At 42.2% G+C, this 18788-nt stretch overlaps 3 protein-coding genes across 5 annotated transcripts; 2 read left to right on the plus strand and 1 right to left on the minus strand.

The window, feature by feature from the left end:
- Positions 1-631: 631 nt before the first annotated feature.
- On the plus strand, positions 632-4806 carry klhl11 (kelch-like family member 11). Its single transcript, XM_072374193.1, has 2 exons — positions 632-1552; positions 2675-4806. Exons 1-2 carry the CDS (start codon positions 993-995, stop codon positions 4257-4259), a joined length of 2145 nt encoding a protein of 714 aa, XP_072230294.1. The 5' UTR covers positions 632-992; the 3' UTR covers positions 4260-4806.
- On the plus strand, positions 1509-11946 carry LOC140279020 (7-methylguanosine phosphate-specific 5'-nucleotidase-like). Of its 3 annotated transcripts, none has more exons than XM_072374197.1 (10): positions 1509-1552; positions 7297-7371; positions 7498-7596; positions 8054-8123; positions 8256-8302; positions 8418-8503; positions 8719-8808; positions 9783-9945; positions 10355-10555; positions 10644-11946. In XM_072374197.1, the coding sequence occupies exons 3-10, from the start codon at positions 7528-7530 to the stop codon at positions 10758-10760; spliced, it is 843 nt and encodes a 280-aa protein (XP_072230298.1). In that variant the 5' UTR covers positions 1509-1552; positions 7297-7371; positions 7498-7527; the 3' UTR covers positions 10761-11946. The 3 variants fall into 3 exon arrangements, with proteins under 3 accessions (XP_072230298.1, XP_072230297.1, XP_072230296.1); XM_072374196.1 differs by lacking the exon at positions 1509-1552 and adding an exon at positions 6077-6246 and having other exon boundaries at positions 7271-7371; XM_072374195.1 differs by lacking the exon at positions 1509-1552 and adding an exon at positions 6077-6246.
- A 37-nt stretch (positions 11947-11983) lies between these two features.
- Positions 11984-18687, minus strand: fkbp10b (FKBP prolyl isomerase 10b). The gene is made up of 10 exons (XM_072374194.1): positions 18312-18687; positions 17906-18051; positions 16510-16699; positions 16145-16290; positions 14367-14556; positions 14114-14259; positions 13732-13921; positions 13493-13635; positions 13112-13275; positions 11984-12443 (listed from the first exon to the last, which is right to left on the minus strand). The coding sequence occupies exons 1-10, from the start codon at positions 18506-18508 to the stop codon at positions 12249-12251; spliced, it is 1707 nt and encodes a 568-aa protein (XP_072230295.1). The 5' UTR covers positions 18509-18687; the 3' UTR covers positions 11984-12248.
- Positions 18688-18788: the final 101 nt, after the last annotated feature.

Raw genomic sequence — 18788 nt, forward strand, 5'->3', positions numbered from 1 at the left:
TGAATTGTTGTTTAAAAATATGAACACATTGTTTGCTGTAAATAATTTAAAGAAGCTGTTAAAGAATTGTCCCTTTGTATGAGTTGATGAGAGAATGTTAATGATGTTGAGGAAGTATATGAATTTCACATCATGTCTGCACAGAAAAAAGCCAGCTCAAATAATAATAAAGGAAACAAAAACGGTGGGACTATCATCAGAACAGCAGCTGGATTTGGAGACATGGCTTACAAAGTTACAAGCTGAAAGCCGATGGGTTTTGTATAATTTTTCATCCATTAATGCACCATTTGCTCCAAACAACAGCCTACAAGTGTGTGGCAAAAATCCTTCCTCTGCTGCACCCTCAGGGAATAATAATGTATCCACATACATCAAATGAGTGCGTATTAACTGAAGTCATCACCTAACCCCTTGAAAACATACACAAACAAATGATTTCATGTATGGTTGGAAATCTCCACGGTTCAAAAAGAATTGGCTCATTCTTTGTTTTGCACAGCAAATGCAATATGATGTACTAAGCATGTGTCCGTTATCAAATTTTAAACGTTTCTTAATGTATTTTGTTATTTTTATTTATTTTTATTTTTTTACCACTGTATAGGCTTGGCTAATAACAGACAAAAGGGCCATAAGATAAAGAATAAACTAATGTGGCCGAATTAACTGCACTAACAAAAACTGCACATCGCCGACAGTTGGATCACTACAGAAGCACGCATGCGCGAAACCGGTGAATCCAGGAGAAAAGGTAAACTAAGCTAAAATTAAGACGCGTAAATGCGAAGTTGATATTAAGAAATCGATAACGTTAATTAAAATGTTCATGTTTACGTCAGAGGTTTAAGTCTGTTCTGTGTACAGGGAAATGAGCATGAATCTGAGAGACTCCCACTGACTTTTCAGCAAAAAACGGACATTTGGAATTTTCATGAAGACGGAAGTGAGCGCTCCTCCTCTCCAGTCTAGCCTGTGAGCCCTGTGCATGCATGTCAGTCTTTGAATACTTGTTGACGTGTGCTGTATACACTTATGAGCTCTTCCCGAAGATAGTTCAGAGCCTTCATTTGCCTCTGAGTTTCCCCCCCTGCGTCGGAATGGCAGCGGCAGCGGAGGAGTCGGAGGGCAGTGGCCGGAGCAGCGGCGCCGAAGGAGCGCTAACAGGTGCAGGTGACGACGAACCTGAGGAGGCCGAAGAGTTCACCTGCTCGGCTTACTGCTCGGAGCTCTCCAGGCGTCAGAATGAGCAAAGGAAGGTGGGGTTGTTCTGCGATATGACCCTGGTTTTCAACTGCGGGGGGTTGTCCGGAGAGTGGGTCCAAACCATATCTGCCCACCGCTCCGTTTTATCCGCGGCGTCGCAGTACTTCGCGCTGCTGCTGGGCGGACAGTTTTCAGAGTCCCAAACCGGGCGAGTGGAGCTGAAAGAGTGGAGCTCTCCTGCGGGGCCCGACCCTGACACCGTGGAGAGCGTCATACAGTTCATGTACACAGGAGAAGTCAGAGTAACCACTGCCAACGTGCATGAGGTGTTGGAACTAGCTGACAGGTAATTTTTCAAACCATACATAACTTGCTGACATTTCCAGTGTTTTAGTTGTTTTATTATAGAAGAGGGTGTGTCCTGACTGGAATGACACACCTGTGGAACTTGGCCTTTCCACTCTCAGAGGTTTCTTAGTTACATGTTGTCATTACAAAAACATTAGTCATCAAAGCTCTTTTGGTTGTGTCAGGTTTACAGCTGAAGAACCCACATTGTGGGGGAGAAAGATCAGGAGTAACAGATAAGTAAGGAGCGATTAATTTTCCCCTTGATACAGAAAAGTAAAAATAAAAGTGTCACAAGTTCCCCAAAACCCAAAGAGTTGTTTTTTTTTCAGACATAAGAAGGAGGTTATTTGACATTTCCTTTGCAAGTAAGTTAATGCAAAGGATTCAGATTAATTCTTCTATTAGGTGATTAGTAAAAACAGGTGCTATCCAAATGCTCCTGTATATTACACCTTTACTATGTGTGTAAATGCTTGAGCATTATAGCTCGAGAGTAATAAAAATGGGAAGTATCTTGGAGGGGGGAAGAAATAGGACTTGTCGCACACATTCGGACGTGGTTTCACTTGACGATGTTGGAGCTTTGTTAGTTATTTAATGGCGACTTATTGGACTATGTTAATGTGTGTGTATATTTATATATATATATATGTATTTGAGTTTATTGTGTAGATCTATTTGTTCTCTCCAGTTTTACTACCCTTTGTTTCACATCTTTCTGTGATTTCCCACCTGCTGGAGTGTTTAATTGCAACTTAAGCAAGGTTGCTTTTGTTAGTCCTTGACACATTACACTATTCATTCTGTGCACACCAGTGTTGCGGTAAAGTAAGTAATAGACGTACCAGTTCATTGTAGGAGAATGTGTCATTGCAAATCCACATATTTTTATAATATTACATATTTTTAGTTTGATTTTAAATGGACCCTCTCACAGATTACCTACACAGTTGGGTTGTCGTGATTTCAGATTTTTTTACGAAACGATTATCATGTCTCAGAGCATTTACAACAGTATTAATGTGACATTAGTGCTGATATATAACCACACCTTTACTGTAAAAACATTTACCAGCATTGAAACATCTTGATAATTGTAACATCTTCTCCCTGTCAGGTTCTTGCTGGTGCAGCTGAAGAGCTTCTGTGCAGAGTTCCTGGTGAAGAATTTGAGCCTGTCCAACTGCGTAGCCGTCCACAGCCTGGCACACATGTACTCACTGGACCAGCTGGCCCGGGGAGCTGCGGAGACAATCAGAAGAAACTTCCACAGAGTTATTCGCAGCGAGGAATTCTACACGCTGCCATTTCACCTCATGCGAAACTGGCTCTCGGACTCAGAGATCACGGTGGACTCTGAGCAGGCTTTATTTGAGGCTATCGTGAAATGGGTCCACCAACACAAGGAGGACCGAGAGAAGTATTTTGAGGAGCTTTTTAAGCTTCTACGGCTACCGCAGATTGCTCCTACCTACTTAACGCGTGTTGTGAGAAAGGAATCTTTAGTGGCAAACAATGCTGCATGTAGGCAGCTGGTGTTTGATGCTGTGGAGTTCCATGCCATTCGGTCCGAGAGCCTCAAATCAGCCGATTCAGAGCTCTGTGCCTCCTACAAAACAGCAATCCAGCCGCGTCTTGGCCAGAACATGGATGTAATCATGGTGGTTGGTGGTGTTTCAGAAGGTGGAGAATATCTCAGTGAGTGCGTGGGCTACTTTGTTGCCGAGGATCGTTGGGTCAATCTGCCGCACATTCACAACCACCTCGATGGACATGCCATCGCAGTCACTGAGGGCCATGTTTATGTGGCGGGCTCCATGGAGCCTGGCTTTGCCAAGATGGTTGAATGCTACAACCCAAGCCTAAACAGCTGGGAGCAGGCCAGCAGCCTGACCACCCGCAAACACTCCTTTGGCCTCATATGTGTCAGAAATGTACTCTATAGCATTGGTGGTCATGGCAACTTCAGTCCAGGCTTTAAGGATGTCACCATCTACGAACCTGAACAAGATGAGTGGGTCAGTCTTGAGCCAGCCCCAAAGATCCTACGAGATGTAAAAACAGTGAGTGTAGATGATCGCCACGTGTTTGTGATGGCCAGGACTCCTGTGGACATAGACCACGATGATGGACTGAGCACTTGGACCACTTGCTACGACACGGAGAGTCGCAAGTGGCAGGAAGTGCACTCACTGCCACTGATTGATAACTACTGTAGTTTTCAAATGGCTGTTGCATCCACAAACTTCTACCACACCGCCTCTTGTTGTCCGAAGAACTACAAAATAACAGTCGAGGAGGCTCAGCAGAAAACAAGCAGTAACATCTGCGACGACATCCTCGACAGCCTCCCATCAGAGGTCCTGAGCATGGAAGGTGCCGCTCTCTGTTACCTTGGTGACGACATTTTCATCATTGGCGGGTGGAGGAACGGCGGCACCTTGGACAAGCAATACCGCAAGGAGGCGTACCGTTATTGTGCTGAGAGGAAGCGCTGGATGCTGCTGCCGCCCCTACCTCAGCCACGCTGCCGAGCGGCGGCCTGCCATGTTCGCATCCCGTACCGGTATCTGTGCGGCCACCAGCGGTACCCAATGCCCCAGAACCTGGCTCGCCAGAGAGACCGCATGCAGCAGATGCAACAGCTCCATCGACGCACCCTCAGTCTGCGGAGACAGCTGCAGTCGCAGATTGAATGCTGAGTGAGGATCGGAGATTCTGCTGTGACCATTTACCACTTCATCTGCTCATCAATGCCTTGTCGTTGTACCAAGGATGTTGTTTTATTTTTGACTTATTAGAGGGGAAATGTCTGCGTGGGTTTACTCTGAGCTGGCTTGAAGTGAGGAAGAAATTTCAAATTAGAGTAACAAAAGAATTAGCTGGTAAAGCCAATAAATGATCATATTGGCAAAATGAATTTGGCCTTACACTTCTAGTTTATGTCTTACATTTATTCAGCAAGTAATTGTGACCGTGATTGCTTTAATGCTCTTTTAAGATTTTTTTATTCCTTCATAGAAACTGAAATTGTGGCCTTTGCTAACAGGTAATAAATGATGTCAGTTTTCGTCGCGATACAAACTAAGATGACAGTTTCCAACACATTCCAGTGAATTTTTGTCAAGTTAAGTCTTGAGATGTAAAGTTTGCCAATTAAAATGTCGACATTTATTGTGTTGTATTACAGGGGAAAATTACCAATTATCAGTAAAATGCTCACAAATGCTGACACACCAAAATGAGAAACTTCTTACTCCTCACAATTTTTGTTATATTCTACTATATTCTACCTTGTTTTCTGTACTTTACTGAAATATCTAAGTGTTGATGTCGTGCACCATTGTTTGTTGTAAAGAGAAGGGAAAAAAAGACAATCAAATCTTAATCTTAAATCAAATCTTAAATGGAACAAGAACAACAACTTCTGGGAATCACTGTTAAATTTTCCACAGATTATGCAGTGCTTTTGCTATTTTCATCTCTTAAATTGCTCAGATGGACAAAAGTTGCTGCATTTGAAGTCCCAGGTTGTTTGGTAGCTTTAAATACAGAATACATTCCACCATGGTAATAAGAAGAAGTTAATTTTTGGCAAATGAAGCTCTTCATTTCTGTTTAATGCTGCAAGAGCACTGCCTTTTGTTTCATTTGGACGAAGCACTGCGGAGACGGTGCAAAATGAGATAAATGTTCCTCACAGTGCCATAAAAAGGGAATCTAACCCATGAAGTAAGTAGTAGTAGTAGCAGTTTTGATGTAATTGCTCTGGTAAAGTGCACACAATTACTGCAGAATACATTAGAGCGGACACAAGCAGGCAGTGAAGTCATTTTCGATACTTGATTTCAAGTGCAGATTTTTGTCTGTTTGAATGTTAGAAGTTTATTTTCAGATAAATTGTAAAAGCCAGGTTTCAAGCAGCTATATATATATATATACCACTTCGCTATAAGTTGCCATTCTGTTTATATGTGCCAAACCTGCAAGTGCTCACCATTTTGTAATAAAGTTTAATGATTTGGTATGAAAATCATTGTCTTCTTTGAAAAAAAAGGTGCAATTAAACCATCTCACTTATCCAAATATCCATAACTTTAGGCACTGTTTTATACATGATAGAAAATCTTCCATCAAAGTGACACAATGCTAAGACAGACTGTATATTTAATGAGTTGTAACTTAAAAAAAATCACTATTGAACTATTAACTATTAATTTTGATTAGATTATAGCAGCTGTCCCGATAATTTGATTTATATTTTAAAGCGTGTTGATAGAATAAAGCATTTGCTTCACTTACAATTTACAGCATTCCTTATGCAGTTTTATCAGTTCAGACCATTGTAGAAATACACACAGAAAAAAAAAACATTAAATTACAATAGTTTCTTCTACTATTTATTCTTTTAAAATTCCAGTTAGCACTATTTTTGGTTCCTCGTGAGCTGAATCTGATAAGTGGGGTAGGAACAAATGTGCGCCGGAACCATTTCAAGCTTAGGGGGGAGGATCCCAGGTGTAACGCAGCGGGATGTAAACAGCCAGCAGTGTAATCTGTTCCGTTATTTATTTATCATAAGTTTCACGATTGACATGTCTTGTATTTAAAACTATGCACTAACGTCTAACAGTTGTTCCCATAAACGGTTAGTACGTCACTGACACGTGACATCTCTGTTTGAAAATGGTAAGTTGCAACGGTCAGATGTTATGCAATCATTGCATGAAGTAGTCAGACAATTAAGTCGTTTTTGTTGTGTAAAGTTGAAAATAGCGCATAGTGTATTTTTGTGGGTGTGTTTATGTGTACCGCGCGGTTTAATAGCTGTAACAAGACAAACCAAAATATATTTATCAATTGTTGAGGGTTATGCGAATATATGGTATTTAAATGATAGTTGAAGATAATTCTCTTTAGAATCGGTGAAACTAATTTAAAAGAAAGGCTTTGAAAGGACGGCTAAGCCCTAGTCAATGTTCATTAAATGGCTGTCTATTGTTGCACCGGTTAGAAAGAACACTGGCAGCTCGTTCTCATAACTTATGTGAGCCACAACAATAGCTGCAAAAATGAGCTCATTTTTAGTTCTTCCGTCAGCTTCAACTTCACTGGAATTTCTCTTTTCCGCTCACTGTGGGGGCAAAATTATGAGACTACACAGACAACCTGTCACAGATTGATGTTAACCAGAAACTAAACAGAAAATGTAAAGAATTGAAACAACAACAACAATCTCACAGTTTACAGGTCGGACTGAAGCACAGTAGGAGTAATCACTTTGACTCCTTTGTACAGAGGGTCAACATTTCTTTTGACAGTTGAAGTTTCAGCTGGAGCAGCTGTCACACAGTTCAGTTGAACTCATTGCCATTGTTTTCCTGTTATAAATATGGTTGTGTTTTAAGTTTCTGGCTTACTAATTAATACTGATAGTGGGGAACGTTGCATCAGAACTAAGTGTGCTTGCTTTAGAAGTCACATAGTTACTATAAGTAAAGTGCAAAATACAGCAACTTTATGGTGTTTTTTTTCTTTTTCTTTTATGGATTAAACTTTTCAGTAAAGTCATCGAGCTGATATTCTCATTTAAACAAAGTCAAAGAGTCTAACCAAGTGCAGGATCTTCACTTGTGGTCTCTGACGTTTGGCCCTCATTGTATGTTGAATCATCTGTTAACTAAATGCCACATTTTTGAATGTCCAACTAAAGACTCTCCTGCCTGGCTCAACTTCCAGATATACCATGTTCCCTGGATCTACACACCAGTGCGGAGTTTTCTGGCAATCTGGCACCAGCTGACCAAAACCGAGGTGAGGCAGCTCATCTGGTCAACTGATAATGGGATATTTCATTGAAAGTGCCTGTGTATGTGTGCTGGACTGTGACAGAAGACATGTGCCTCTGTGAATTGTAAGACCGAAGTTTTTCCTGTTCAGATTCCAGATCTGGCCAAGTGCTCTGTGCTGATGAGGGAGCGCAGCAGGGTGGAGGAAACCATCTATGCCATGCAGCGGGCCGGTGCAGGTACCCTGCAGGTGAGAGTACTGCGATATTCACCCTGCATGTTGGCACATTCATGGGAGGAATTGGATTATTTGAGCAGGTCAGGAAATTGCTGATCAGACTCATTGAAAATATGAGTCGGTCCTGCGTAGAGGACTGGAATGCTTTTTATCAAGAAAGAGAATAAGAGACGGCAAATCATCCTGAATCCATTGGAGTTTCTGGCTCTAAAGAGAGGGATGTTGACATTTCATTGTCTTAGTGCTCAGGGAACTTAGACTGATTCCACATCCTCTGTGTGAACACCAGAAAAGGCTTCTGTTACGGGGAATGGAGAGTGGTGAGCCTTCATGAACAAATACAAAAATGCAAACTTGAATTTTGTCTTTTGGGGTCGGACTGAATTTACAGAACATTTGTGTGAATCATGAATTTGAGTGGCACAGATCTTCAGCTGTTTTTCAGTTCCTGTTACGACTGCTTCCACAGGTAATCTCAGACTTTGACATGACGCTCACCAGATTCGCTCACAACGGCAAGAGAGTACCCACCACTCACAGTAAGTACGTGAGACACCATCGGCATCATCAGATGGTGATCTTATGACCAGGTGTCTGCTCATCTGGACTTTTGTTCCTCTGCTCCCCTCCTCTGTCTGAAGCTTACGGTCTTTCCTTTTTTTTTTTTGTAGACATCCTTGATAATCGGTTGCTAATTAACGAAGACTGCACTAAAAGGGTAATTCATGACGCTCATGACTAAAGAATTTCTGTTCAGATTACAAGTGACCGAGCAGATCGGTTAGTCTGTGACTTAATGTTAAAGTCAATCAAATGAAGTATTCTTGTTGCAGATGAGGGAGCTGTTGAACACCTATTATCCCATAGAAATCGATGCGAGCCGCAGTGCTGAAGAGAAGCTGCCTCTCATGGTGGAGTGGTAAGTAAATAGCTCTGGGACTAAAGCTTCTCTGTTTTCATGTTTTATGAATATCTGCTTTTAATCTGACCTACTCGGATATACTGAAAAAGGTACAATATGCTTTTTTTGTTGTGTCTGTCATTTCGATGAAGTCAAGTTTGGTGTTTACAATGAAAAAGAATGAGCTGATGGTTGAGCATGGGTGCGATCTTGAATTACTCTTCTCTCTACAGGTGGACTAAAGTCCACGAGCTGCTGATTCAGCAGAGGATCAGAAAAGACATGCTGGCCCAGGCTGTGAAGGAATCAGACGCCATGCTCAGGTACCCACAGCTCGACTTCAGTGCTTCTTATAGAGAGAAAAAGAACTTTATAGAACTTTAATGACGACGTTAGTGGCAAATGTTATTGTTGGGATCACTTTCAGAGTAATTTGATCAACAATAAGAAAACGGTGTCAGCCAATCAAAGCACATCTGGGATCAAGTTCGCTCCTTCTGATGCTTCACACTGTTTCCTGGTTAACATTAATATTCTGTAGGTAGGCTAAGTATAAATTATAGTAAGTACATGTTATTTTTTTATGTTCTCACAGAGTCTTGACTGTTAAATGTTTTGTAACTGTGGTTTCAGGCTGAAAATGATACATAAAGGGTCAAATTGTCAAATTACCTGCCACATGCCAGGCAGTCTTTGGCACTCTGAAGTTGTTTTTTTATCTATGGCAGGATGTCATCAAGCTTGTCCTGATTCACTGATTTGTCCTTAAAAGACAGCTCTTGTAATAGTGATAGATTTATCTAACTCTTGTAAAAATCAGTGTTGGAGCTTAAGCTTCACTTTACCAGTTAGAATGCATTATTTACTTGTTTTTTAATCCACAACAATGGCCTGTGAATCATTCGAGCGTAACAAAAGGCACCTAACTCAAGAAATGTACTGGTGTTGTGTCAACACAGGACCTGAGAGATCCAGAAAAATGCAGGGAACATCCAAATAAGAGCTGTAGAATGTCCTTCAAGAAGCCTGGAGAACTATAGAACTGCTTAAAGCTTAGAAGGTTCAGGCTGTGTTGAATGAAAAAAAGGTGTTCATATCAAATGTTAACATTCAACCTCATTGGAATTTGCCTTTCAACACATTTTATTACACCTATTTCCTGTTTTCCTGGCAACATATACAGAAATAAGGGATGGCTAAAGACTCTTGTACAGTACTGCAGTATGAGGCAACATCATTCTTCATTTTGAAATAACTAAATACACCAAACTAATAGATGGAGTGTTTATGCATTCAGGGACGACTACAAAGTGTTTTTTGACCGACTGGCTGAGCACCAGGTCCCTCTGTTGATCTTCTCTGCTGGCGTTGGCGATGTGCTGGAGGAAGTGATCCGACAGAACCATGTCTTCCATCCCAATGTCCACATCATCTCCAACTACATGGACTTCGACCACACCGTGAGTTTAACCACACCCCCCCTTGTGGTTTCACTTGATTGACATCAGTAGCATTATTTATTTGATATTTCATGTCGTTGTGGGATTTTTCATATAAACTTAGTATTGTCCGATACGATAAAACATCCCTTTAATCTCTGTGTATACAGTCCACAAGGCTGTAATATTTCTGTTACACTGATTTAATAATACTGTGTTGATCCTTGGATTTACTGGGAGTTACTGAGTTTTCGAGGTCCTCCTTTGTGGTTTTTCTACAGGTGCTTCTAATTCCTGTTAACAAACTGTTGTTGTTGTGAGTGGTTTTCTGTCCATCACGTTCAGAGTTTAGTCAGTTTCTTCCTAATGGCGAAACCAAGTCTCTGTATCAAAGCTTACATTAACCAGAACTCATTGTATTGGTGATAAGGGGGTCCTGCAAGCCTTTAAAGGCCAGCTGATCCACACCTACAACAAGAGGGAAGGTGCTCTGTCACGCGCGGCTGCCCTCAAAGAACTGCAGGGTCGACCCAACATACTGCTGCTCGGGGACTCTTTGGGAGACCTGACCATGGCTGACGGGGTCTCTGAGCCCCAAAACATCCTGACTGTCGGCTTCCTCAACGACAAGGTCACACTAATAGTTCGTCGAGCTTCCTTCTATCGAACGCATACAGTGTAGAAAGATGTGCTCATTGTCTGTCCGCTTCGTCTTTCAGGTGGAGGAACGAAAAGAGTCGTACGTCAACTCGTTTGACATCGTGCTGGTGAAGGACGAGACGATGAACATTCCAAACGCCATCCTCAGGTACATTACCTCATCAAGAGCCAAGTAAGAGCCACAAGAAAGAAGTGGACGCCGACTGCATGCAACACTCTTACCTCTGAAGTCTTTTCAATTCGACACTCGTTGTTCTGACTTGTATTTGCTGTTAGCCATCCAGTAAAGTCCCAAAGTTTCAGTGGCAGCTTGAGCTTTGAGAACAGCTATTTTGTAGAGTAGCATCGGCCGGACAACACGCCACCTTGACATTACTCAGTGAATACATTGTCTTGTATGATAACACATCAGAGGCAGATGCTCTTCTGAAAAGAAAATCAACAACTTTTAATTTTGTATTTCAGATTTTTTTCCTTCTATGGGTCGTTTTACTGTATGAAGATGCGCTGCTTTTACATTGTATTTGGATGATGCTCGTGTTCGAGCTAAGAAGTAAAGAGCGTTTTGTAGATGTCGGTCTGCCAAGCTGTTAGACCTGACACTGACCGACCCAGTTCTTCTGGATTTTGTGTGTTCGGTATAGGGTCTCTTTATACACCGCATGTACTTGATGTTCAGGTCTGAAAGCACTCCATGTATGAATCTTAGGTTTACTCACAGGGTGCAGCTAAATGCACATTATCATAGTGATCAATCTTAAAGCTTTTGTTTGATTCCTTTGAATCTGTTACAACAGTCATTCTGATGTCAAACACAGTGCTACAACACCGCAGTTTTACGGGGAAGTTTAAATCTTTCCACTGGAACACAGTTGCTCTGATTTTATATAGAACCACTTTAAAGTGAGTTCGATGCCCTTTGCTGCACGTGTTATGAAGCTTGTGAAAACAGTGATGGACCAGTTTGTACAGTAAATGTGGTCATTTCAGTTCAGGGTAGATTTGAACATGTTGAAAAATGCTCAGAGAATACTCCTGAACCCAATAAAACCCACTATTGTTCAGGTAGAAATTTAAATTTCATGCATGGACTCTGAAAAGAGTCTCCTAGATTCACAAGAATCATTCCAGTTTGAAAGACTTTTTGAGATATTTATCAATACCTATATTAAATCTGTATGTTTGAATTTTATTTATTTTTAAAACATGAGTAGACTTTTCTCTGTCACTAAAATATACTTTTTTTCCTTTTTAGAAGCTGCTCATAAAAGTAAAATGTAATTATTTCTGGTGCACGATGCAGATCTGTAAGATTTCCCCATCACTTCCTTCACAGTATCAGGTCACACTAAGGTGCGGCTACCTGAGATGTCAAAGAACTCAGAAAAAAATGGAAGTGTTGTTTTCTTACAAATGTTTTAATTAGTTATTTCAGGGAAAAAAAAGGTGCTTGTTGAATAGCTGTATTTCAGAAGAACAAACAACACAGAACTCTACAAAAGATCCTTTTTACTGTTTTTCTTGTCATTCAAATGATGCTCCAATGTGACATGGAAAATAATAAAACTCTGACGCTGAATGAAGAGAGTCTCTTGCTGCTATTGTTGTTTTGAAGGTGTGTGGGGGTTGTCCCTGAGAGAGAAAACCAAAGCGTTTTGTTCTCATCACAGCTCCTCGTGCCTCGCCTGGTCCCGTTCGTGGTCCTCGTCCACCTTTAGTTTGAGCTCGCTGGCTGTGATCACGCCGTCTTTATTGCGGTCCTGGTTCTGGAACATGTCAACGACGACCTGCTCCATGGTCAGTCCAGGCTTTATGCGGCCTTTGCTCTCTGCCACCTGCAGCTTGATGAATTCAGCAAACTAAAGTTGGAGAGAAAGAAGAGGAGAACTCACATCTTTGACAGTAACAGTGTGGCCAATATCCTGGGGGTAGCTTCCCCACCAACTATTGGAGTGAGGTTCCAGTGAGTGAGAAAACCTGAGAAAGTGTTGCACATTCGGGCTCCGTATGCATTTTGCTTTATTAATCCATACGCTGGCCTTTAAGCCTTCTGTACTGTTCTTTAAGAGGATTTAGGAGCGAAAATACAGATTATTAAAGCTAAATACACGCGTAGCCTGAGTGTGTGGCACATTTTCTCATTATAAATAAAAAAAGTTTCTCTCTATAGGTCACTAAATGACCACTGTTTTCGGTCCTCATGAGTTTGGTAGTACCATTTGGCTGCTAACAGTGTTGTCCCTAATATCACCACCAAGTGGCGCCAAAGTAATCTAAACCACACTATGAAGTCAGTGCACTTACAGGACCGCATTTCAATGAAAAATCCTCTTTCTAGTCAACCAAATCTCTACATGGCAGACTGTGATCTGATTAGATTATAATTTCAACTCATCCAAGCGGAGATGTTTAAAAGCCTGTCCCTGTTTAGTTTGTTCACCACTCACTGAAGTGTTTCTACATTTAGGTGCTGTTAGAATAACTGCGTAGAATAACCACAATGGTCCCACTTGCAGCAGAGACATACCTCCTCCTGTGGCACCTCTGAATTCTTGTTCGTGTCCAGGGCCTCAAACAGGTCTGCAGGAGGGTCCTCGAGCCACACGAACAGGTAACCGGGCGGTACGCCCTTCTCAAAGTTCACCAGTTCGATGTCAAAAACCAGCACGGCACTGCTCGGCACACCAGTAGCTGACAGACAAGAGGAAAGCATTTTAACTTTAGGTCATAGTGTCTGTGGAAAACATTTGCTGCTTGCTCACAAATGTTTAAATCCTGCAAGAGGAAGTAATCTGCATCCTTCCATTTTTTTTTTTTTTTTTTTTTTACTTAGAAGACCAAAACATGAATTGGTTCAAGTCTGTTCTGAGAAGTAGCTCAGGGGTCAACACAAATGTAGAAATCTCACCTCCTTTTTCTCCATGTCCGAGGTGAGGCGGCACTGTAACCAGCCTCTTCTCTCCCACGCACATACCCCGCAAGCCCTCATCCAGGCCGTCGATCACTTTGTCCCACCCCAGAACTGCATCTTGAAGACTATCGTAGTCGTGTCTGAGGATGGGGGGCATTTATCGTTTATTGGTTATCGATTCATCATGTTGATCTGAAATGTTCTAAATGCGGTGGGTGAAAAACGTGTTCACTCACGAGGAAAAGAGCAGCGTGCCGTCCACCAGGGTGCAGTTGTAGTGGTAGCGGACGAGGTCGTTCACTGCTGTGGTGTCGTTGCACACCTCGGGTTTGTAGGTGATCTGGATATCAACCTTGTCCTTGGGGTTGTGGAAGTCGATGACGTGGACGTCAAAGACGAGAACAGCTGATGGGGGGATCACATTACCTGGACAGATCATAATGATTCAACCCCAACAAACTCACTCTTCGGCACAGCTCAAAGAAATCATGCTTTTCAAGGCGCGACTTCAGTTCTAAAGAAGATGTTCATGTTTCACTCGGTCCAATTGTTTTGCTGAGGTTGTTTTTAAAACCTTAAGAAGCACTTTTAGTGAAGGGAAACTTTGTTGAGACCTACCAGCTCCTTGCTCTCCGTAAGCCAGGTGTGGAGGGATAATGACCCTCCTCCTCTCCCCGATGCACACCCCCAGTAGGGCCTGGTCCATACCCGCGATCACATACCCCATCCCGATGTAGGTATTGTATGTGCTGTTCCTCTGGTAGCTGTTCACAGGATGAAATTAATACTGAGATCTTGCAACCAGAAACGCTCTCAGATTAATGTGATTTCTTTAAAATACCAAGTCAGCCCCGTCATGATCTCAGCTCACCTGGTGTCGAAGGTGACTCCATTCAGGAAGGTTCCATTGTAGTGGTACCGAATGTAATCCCCCACCACAGACCTGCGAGTGCATGACTCGGGCACCACCTGATTCTCAATGGTGATGTTATCCTTTGGGTTGTGAACGTCCACCAAGAGGACGTTGAACACCAGGGTCGCCTGGGATGGAATCTCAGTGCCTGGCAGACGGGAGGGGAAGCCTCACATTTAACAGTGATATGAGACGACTGCTGGATAATGAAACTAATGCTGCAATGGAGTTTTAATGATGAAAACTCGCTTTTCAACTCTTTTACCGAAAACGACTAACAGCTTGGAAACTGAGAAAGGAAACGCTGAAGTTGCTCTCAGTGAAGCAGTTTTTGGCCGTACTTGGCCTCCTCTCCACATTTTTGCTTTCTCCAAATCTTCACCCCAAAACTAGGCCCGTGTCCAGAAATTCAGACAAAAACAGGGAAGCCTCAGAGGCAACTTGCAAAATGAGTCCTACTGCAGTCAGATCATTGGAAGACCAACAGGACGGAGTGTTCAGCAGAGGGTGAAGAGAGCAAAAACTGAAATGCATCTTTTCTTCAATAAAACTGAATTTCAGAAGTAGCTTTATTTTTTTTAAGAGTCGCATCTCATAGTGGTTTGATGTGGAGTAAAGTTTAATTTAGTTTTTTTTTCTTTTTTTTTTTTTAAACTTACTTAATGTTAAGTGTGACATTCATTAGTAAACCACTAAAAACAGATAGAATCTACTTGATATTCACCAACCTACACTTGCTTTCTGAAGATGAAATATGGTCTCATAAAGAAACTAAAAAATATATATATTGTTACCCAAAAAAACAAACAGTTAAGAAACTATTATATAAGAGGAGAGGACTTACCTCCACACATATCATTGTTATAGCAAGAATTACCGCTTGCACATATGACTGCAGTACATTTCAGCAGAAACAAAAAGCAGAAATCTGGGCTAAATGTTCAAATTTTAGAAGAAGGCTGCTACAAGATGTCTGTAGATTCGTATGAATCCATTTGCAGAACAAGAAACCCATGAAATGTCTAATAAAAATTAAATTTAATGTTAGTACCCCATCAAACCACAACAATAAAAATCCCATTCAGCTTAAATTATCCACCGTTTATCTTTCTACAACGACATTCATACAGATGTAATTTCCCTAAATGTTGTTGCAGAAGAAGCAGTCTACCCTGCCATTTATGACAATGGCATTTCCTGACAACTGCAGAACGATGTGCCTTCCTATGTGGAAGAACTACTGAAGAACAGCTGATGAACACATGAAGATTCACTATTCAATCTAATGTCGAGACCTGGGCCCAACCAGACTTTTCAGCTTCCAACCCACAAAATATCGCTTGATTTCTGGAGATTATCTCCAGACCCCATGACTGCTCCCAGAGAGGGATCCCAACCCCCCACTCTGAGAAACACTGCTCTGCACTTTTACAGATTCCAGTCCGACTGAGCATCTGCAGGATGTGCCACGACAAGCCTGCTCCATAGAGGCCACATCCCATAACACAGAGGATCCAGGGAATCAACATCCATGTACCAGACACCAACAGAGAGGAGGGTCAGAGAGGTTTTAGTGACACATGAGGGAAATACGAAGCTAAAACACAGGTTTTCTATTATATCTTGTGTGCATTTTGTTCCTAAGTTATCATATGTGTGCTGATTCCTTAATTCCTCTGATCCCCTGGTCATTTGAAAAAAAATGTTTCTCCTTTTCCATGTAATTTTCTTCTCACCTGATCCTTTCTCTCCATAAGCCTTGAATGGTGGGATGATGATGTTTCTGATCTCTCCCACACACATGCCCAGCAGCCCCTCGTCCATGCCCTTGATCAGCCAACCCTCGCCCACTAAGGAGTTGTGGGTCTGCTTCCTGGTGTAGCTGCGTGGGGCTCAGACAAGCGCAAAGTCAAATACACATCTGCACACAGACAACATACCTGGGTGACACAGTACAGACACACACGGGCTGTCATTCAGACAATTCAAAAACAATGACTGTTGCTGTTTTTCAAGACACAATCGCTAATCCCAGTCTGACTCCCGTTGATTCATGACCTCGACACAAAAAACAACAGCAGTCGTCTGAGCCTGACTTCACCTGGAGTCGAAGACAGTGCCGTCGAGCAGAGTGCCGTTGAAGTGGTAACGGACAAAGTCGGTGCGCATCACAGAGCGTCTGCAGTCATTGGGAGTGCTGACGGTTTTAGTGACAACCAGGTCGGCCTTGTTCCACAGATCCATGAGAACGATGTCAAACACCAGCGTGGCGTCTGGAGGAACCATGTCACCTGGAAATGAGGTTGGACGGAAGTTAGACAAATTCAGACATCAGTCAGTGCTGGTAGGGTTTTCTAAATGTCTCACTCCAATTTTCTTCAACTTTCCATGAAATTACACATATAGTCTGTTGTATCAGTTGTTGAAAACTTGAGAATTAAAATAATTCTCATTTTTAAGTTTAAAAAGTTGCAACGGGAGCTTGTTAACTGTTATGTTCCATAACTTCTTCTCTTAAAGGCTCTCTGTAGAAGTAAAGATGTTGGGGGGGGGGGGTCACCATTTTGTGGAAGACGACATGGAAAAATTAAAGAAGAACAGTTCTCATCTTAAATTTACAAAAAAAAAAAAAAAGACAAACAGGCAGGAATCTGAAGTGGAAATCACTGCATTGGTTCAGAAAGCAGTGCTAATAAACAGGAAGGCAAGTTAAACTCTCCAAATATATATATATATATATATATATATCAAGCCTGAGGCACAGTGATGTCACCTCCTTTGTGCATGTGCTCAAAACTGTCCTGTGGCTCTGATTTTTTCATTCTTACATTGATGGATGTCACATCCTCCAGGTTAAAGTGGAGACAGAGCATCCAGGGGTATATTTTATTTGCCCGCTGCGCAAAAGTCAGCATCAGTGTAATAGTGAGCCTCGCAGGGTCAGTCTGTGAAGGTACCACTCATGCTGAACAATATATACAGGTTCTGGACCAAGGCTTACTGACTTCTAAACATGTATTTTATTTTAGTCTAGGCCCTCATTATCTAGGCAAGACAATGCCAAACCACATTCTGCTCGTATTACAACAGCGTGGCTCTGTAGTGAGACAGTCCTGATGCCGACCTGCCTGCAGTTCAGATCTGTCGCCAAGTGACAGCATTTAGTTAAGCTGATTCATCCAACGCTTCCTATCCTAAAGGTCCAACTCTAAATACCACAGATGCATCATGGGGGGGATGAAATAAAGAAGGATTGTTGAGCAGCTGAACTATTCTATCAGGAATGAGAAAAAGATAAAGGAAGTTAGCTTGTAAAATTGTGTGCAGTATTTATAATAAAGTGTCATATGTTCCCAAACAACGTTGACGTTGAACAAAGTAACCTTCACATATCATTAGACAAATTGGAATCCAAAGTATTACAGATTGGTCAAAAAGGATTGTAGTCTTTTTCATCGGTGCAAAATTAAAAAAAAGAAAGAAAAAAGGACATCTACCTGCACCGGTGCTTCCATAGGCCAGGTGAGGTGGGATGGTGATTGTCCGCCGCTCGTTCACACACATCCCCTGTAGGCCTTTATCAATCCCCGCGATGAGCCGACCCTCCCCGATCAGGCCGACTTTGGCTGCTCCTTTCTCACGACTGTGAAGGAAAAACCAAGACGTTCAGGTGTACAAAGAGGCAGTCAAGACAGGGTCAACTTTGAGAGGATGTCACGTCCGCGCAACTCGCACGAAGAGATTCACAAGTGGATGCTGCAAACTTGTTTTAGCGTGTGACTCTTCATCTCAGCATTTTTACTCTCTTAAATGCCTGCAGGCAAGGCTTTGCATCTGCTCCTAGGGCCTCTGCAGCTATGAGAGCAACAAATGTGTTCAAAATAAAAGATTCGACGGACTCACCTCGAATCGAATATCTTTCCGTCGACAAATGTGGCGTTATAGTGGTAGCGAACGTAATCTCCGTTTTTCGACTCTCTGGCGCAGTCTTTGGGGATGAAGTATCTGTCCACGACTACATCTCCCAACACCGGACTGGGGTTACACTCCACGGAAAACCATGCAGCAAGGAAGGAGAAAACTATGCAAAGGGCAAACATTTTTTTTCTTAACTCAATCAGATAGATCAACGAATTAAAACACTTAACAATTAGATGAACGCAACAAAATGCGTTAAAGTGAGGGCCTGCGGGTTGGGTGCGCTCTTCAGTCGGAGCGGGGGGCTGCGGATGTCTGAGCGCTGTAAACGTGGACAATCTCCAGGTCTCTGTACAAACTTTTCTTACCAGAGAGGGAGGACTGTTGGGAGGGAGTGGGGAGCCCCTCTGTCAAACTTTCCACAGTACGAAAAAAAAGAAATAATAATACCGCTTCCTTTAA

The sequence above is a fragment of the Leuresthes tenuis genome, unplaced genomic scaffold (assembly GCF_036924035.1).
Source record: "Leuresthes tenuis unplaced genomic scaffold, fLeuTen1.0.hap1 SCAF_20, whole genome shotgun sequence".
Classification (NCBI taxonomy): domain Eukaryota; kingdom Metazoa; phylum Chordata; class Actinopteri; order Atheriniformes; family Atherinopsidae; genus Leuresthes; species Leuresthes tenuis.

Bases quoted from the DNA above. Each gene is read 5' to 3' on its own strand.
- klhl11 (XM_072374193.1), top strand. From the start codon at position 993: ATGTCAGTCTTTGAATACTTGTTGACGTGTGCTGTATACACTTATGAG. The intron at 1,553-2,674 runs GTAATTTTTCAA...TCTCCCTGTCAG, and splicing joins GTGTTGGAACTAGCTGACAG to GTTCTTGCTGGTGCAGCTGA.
- LOC140279020 (XM_072374195.1), top strand. The intron at 8,303-8,417 runs GTAATTCATGAC...TTCTTGTTGCAG, and splicing joins ACGAAGACTGCACTAAAAGG to ATGAGGGAGCTGTTGAACAC. The intron at 8,809-9,782 runs GTACCCACAGCT...TTATGCATTCAG, and splicing joins GAATCAGACGCCATGCTCAG to GGACGACTACAAAGTGTTTT.
- fkbp10b (XM_072374194.1), bottom strand. From the start codon at position 18,508: ATGTTTGCCCTTTGCATAGTTTTCTCCTTCCTTGCTGCATGGTTTTCC. The intron at 16,700-17,905 runs GTAGATGTCCTT...CCTCATTTCCAG, and splicing joins CTATGGAAGCACCGGTGCAG to GTGACATGGTTCCTCCAGAC. The intron at 12,444-13,111 runs GTATGTCTCTGC...CTCCAACTTTAG, and splicing joins CAGAGGTGCCACAGGAGGAG to TTTGCTGAATTCATCAAGCT.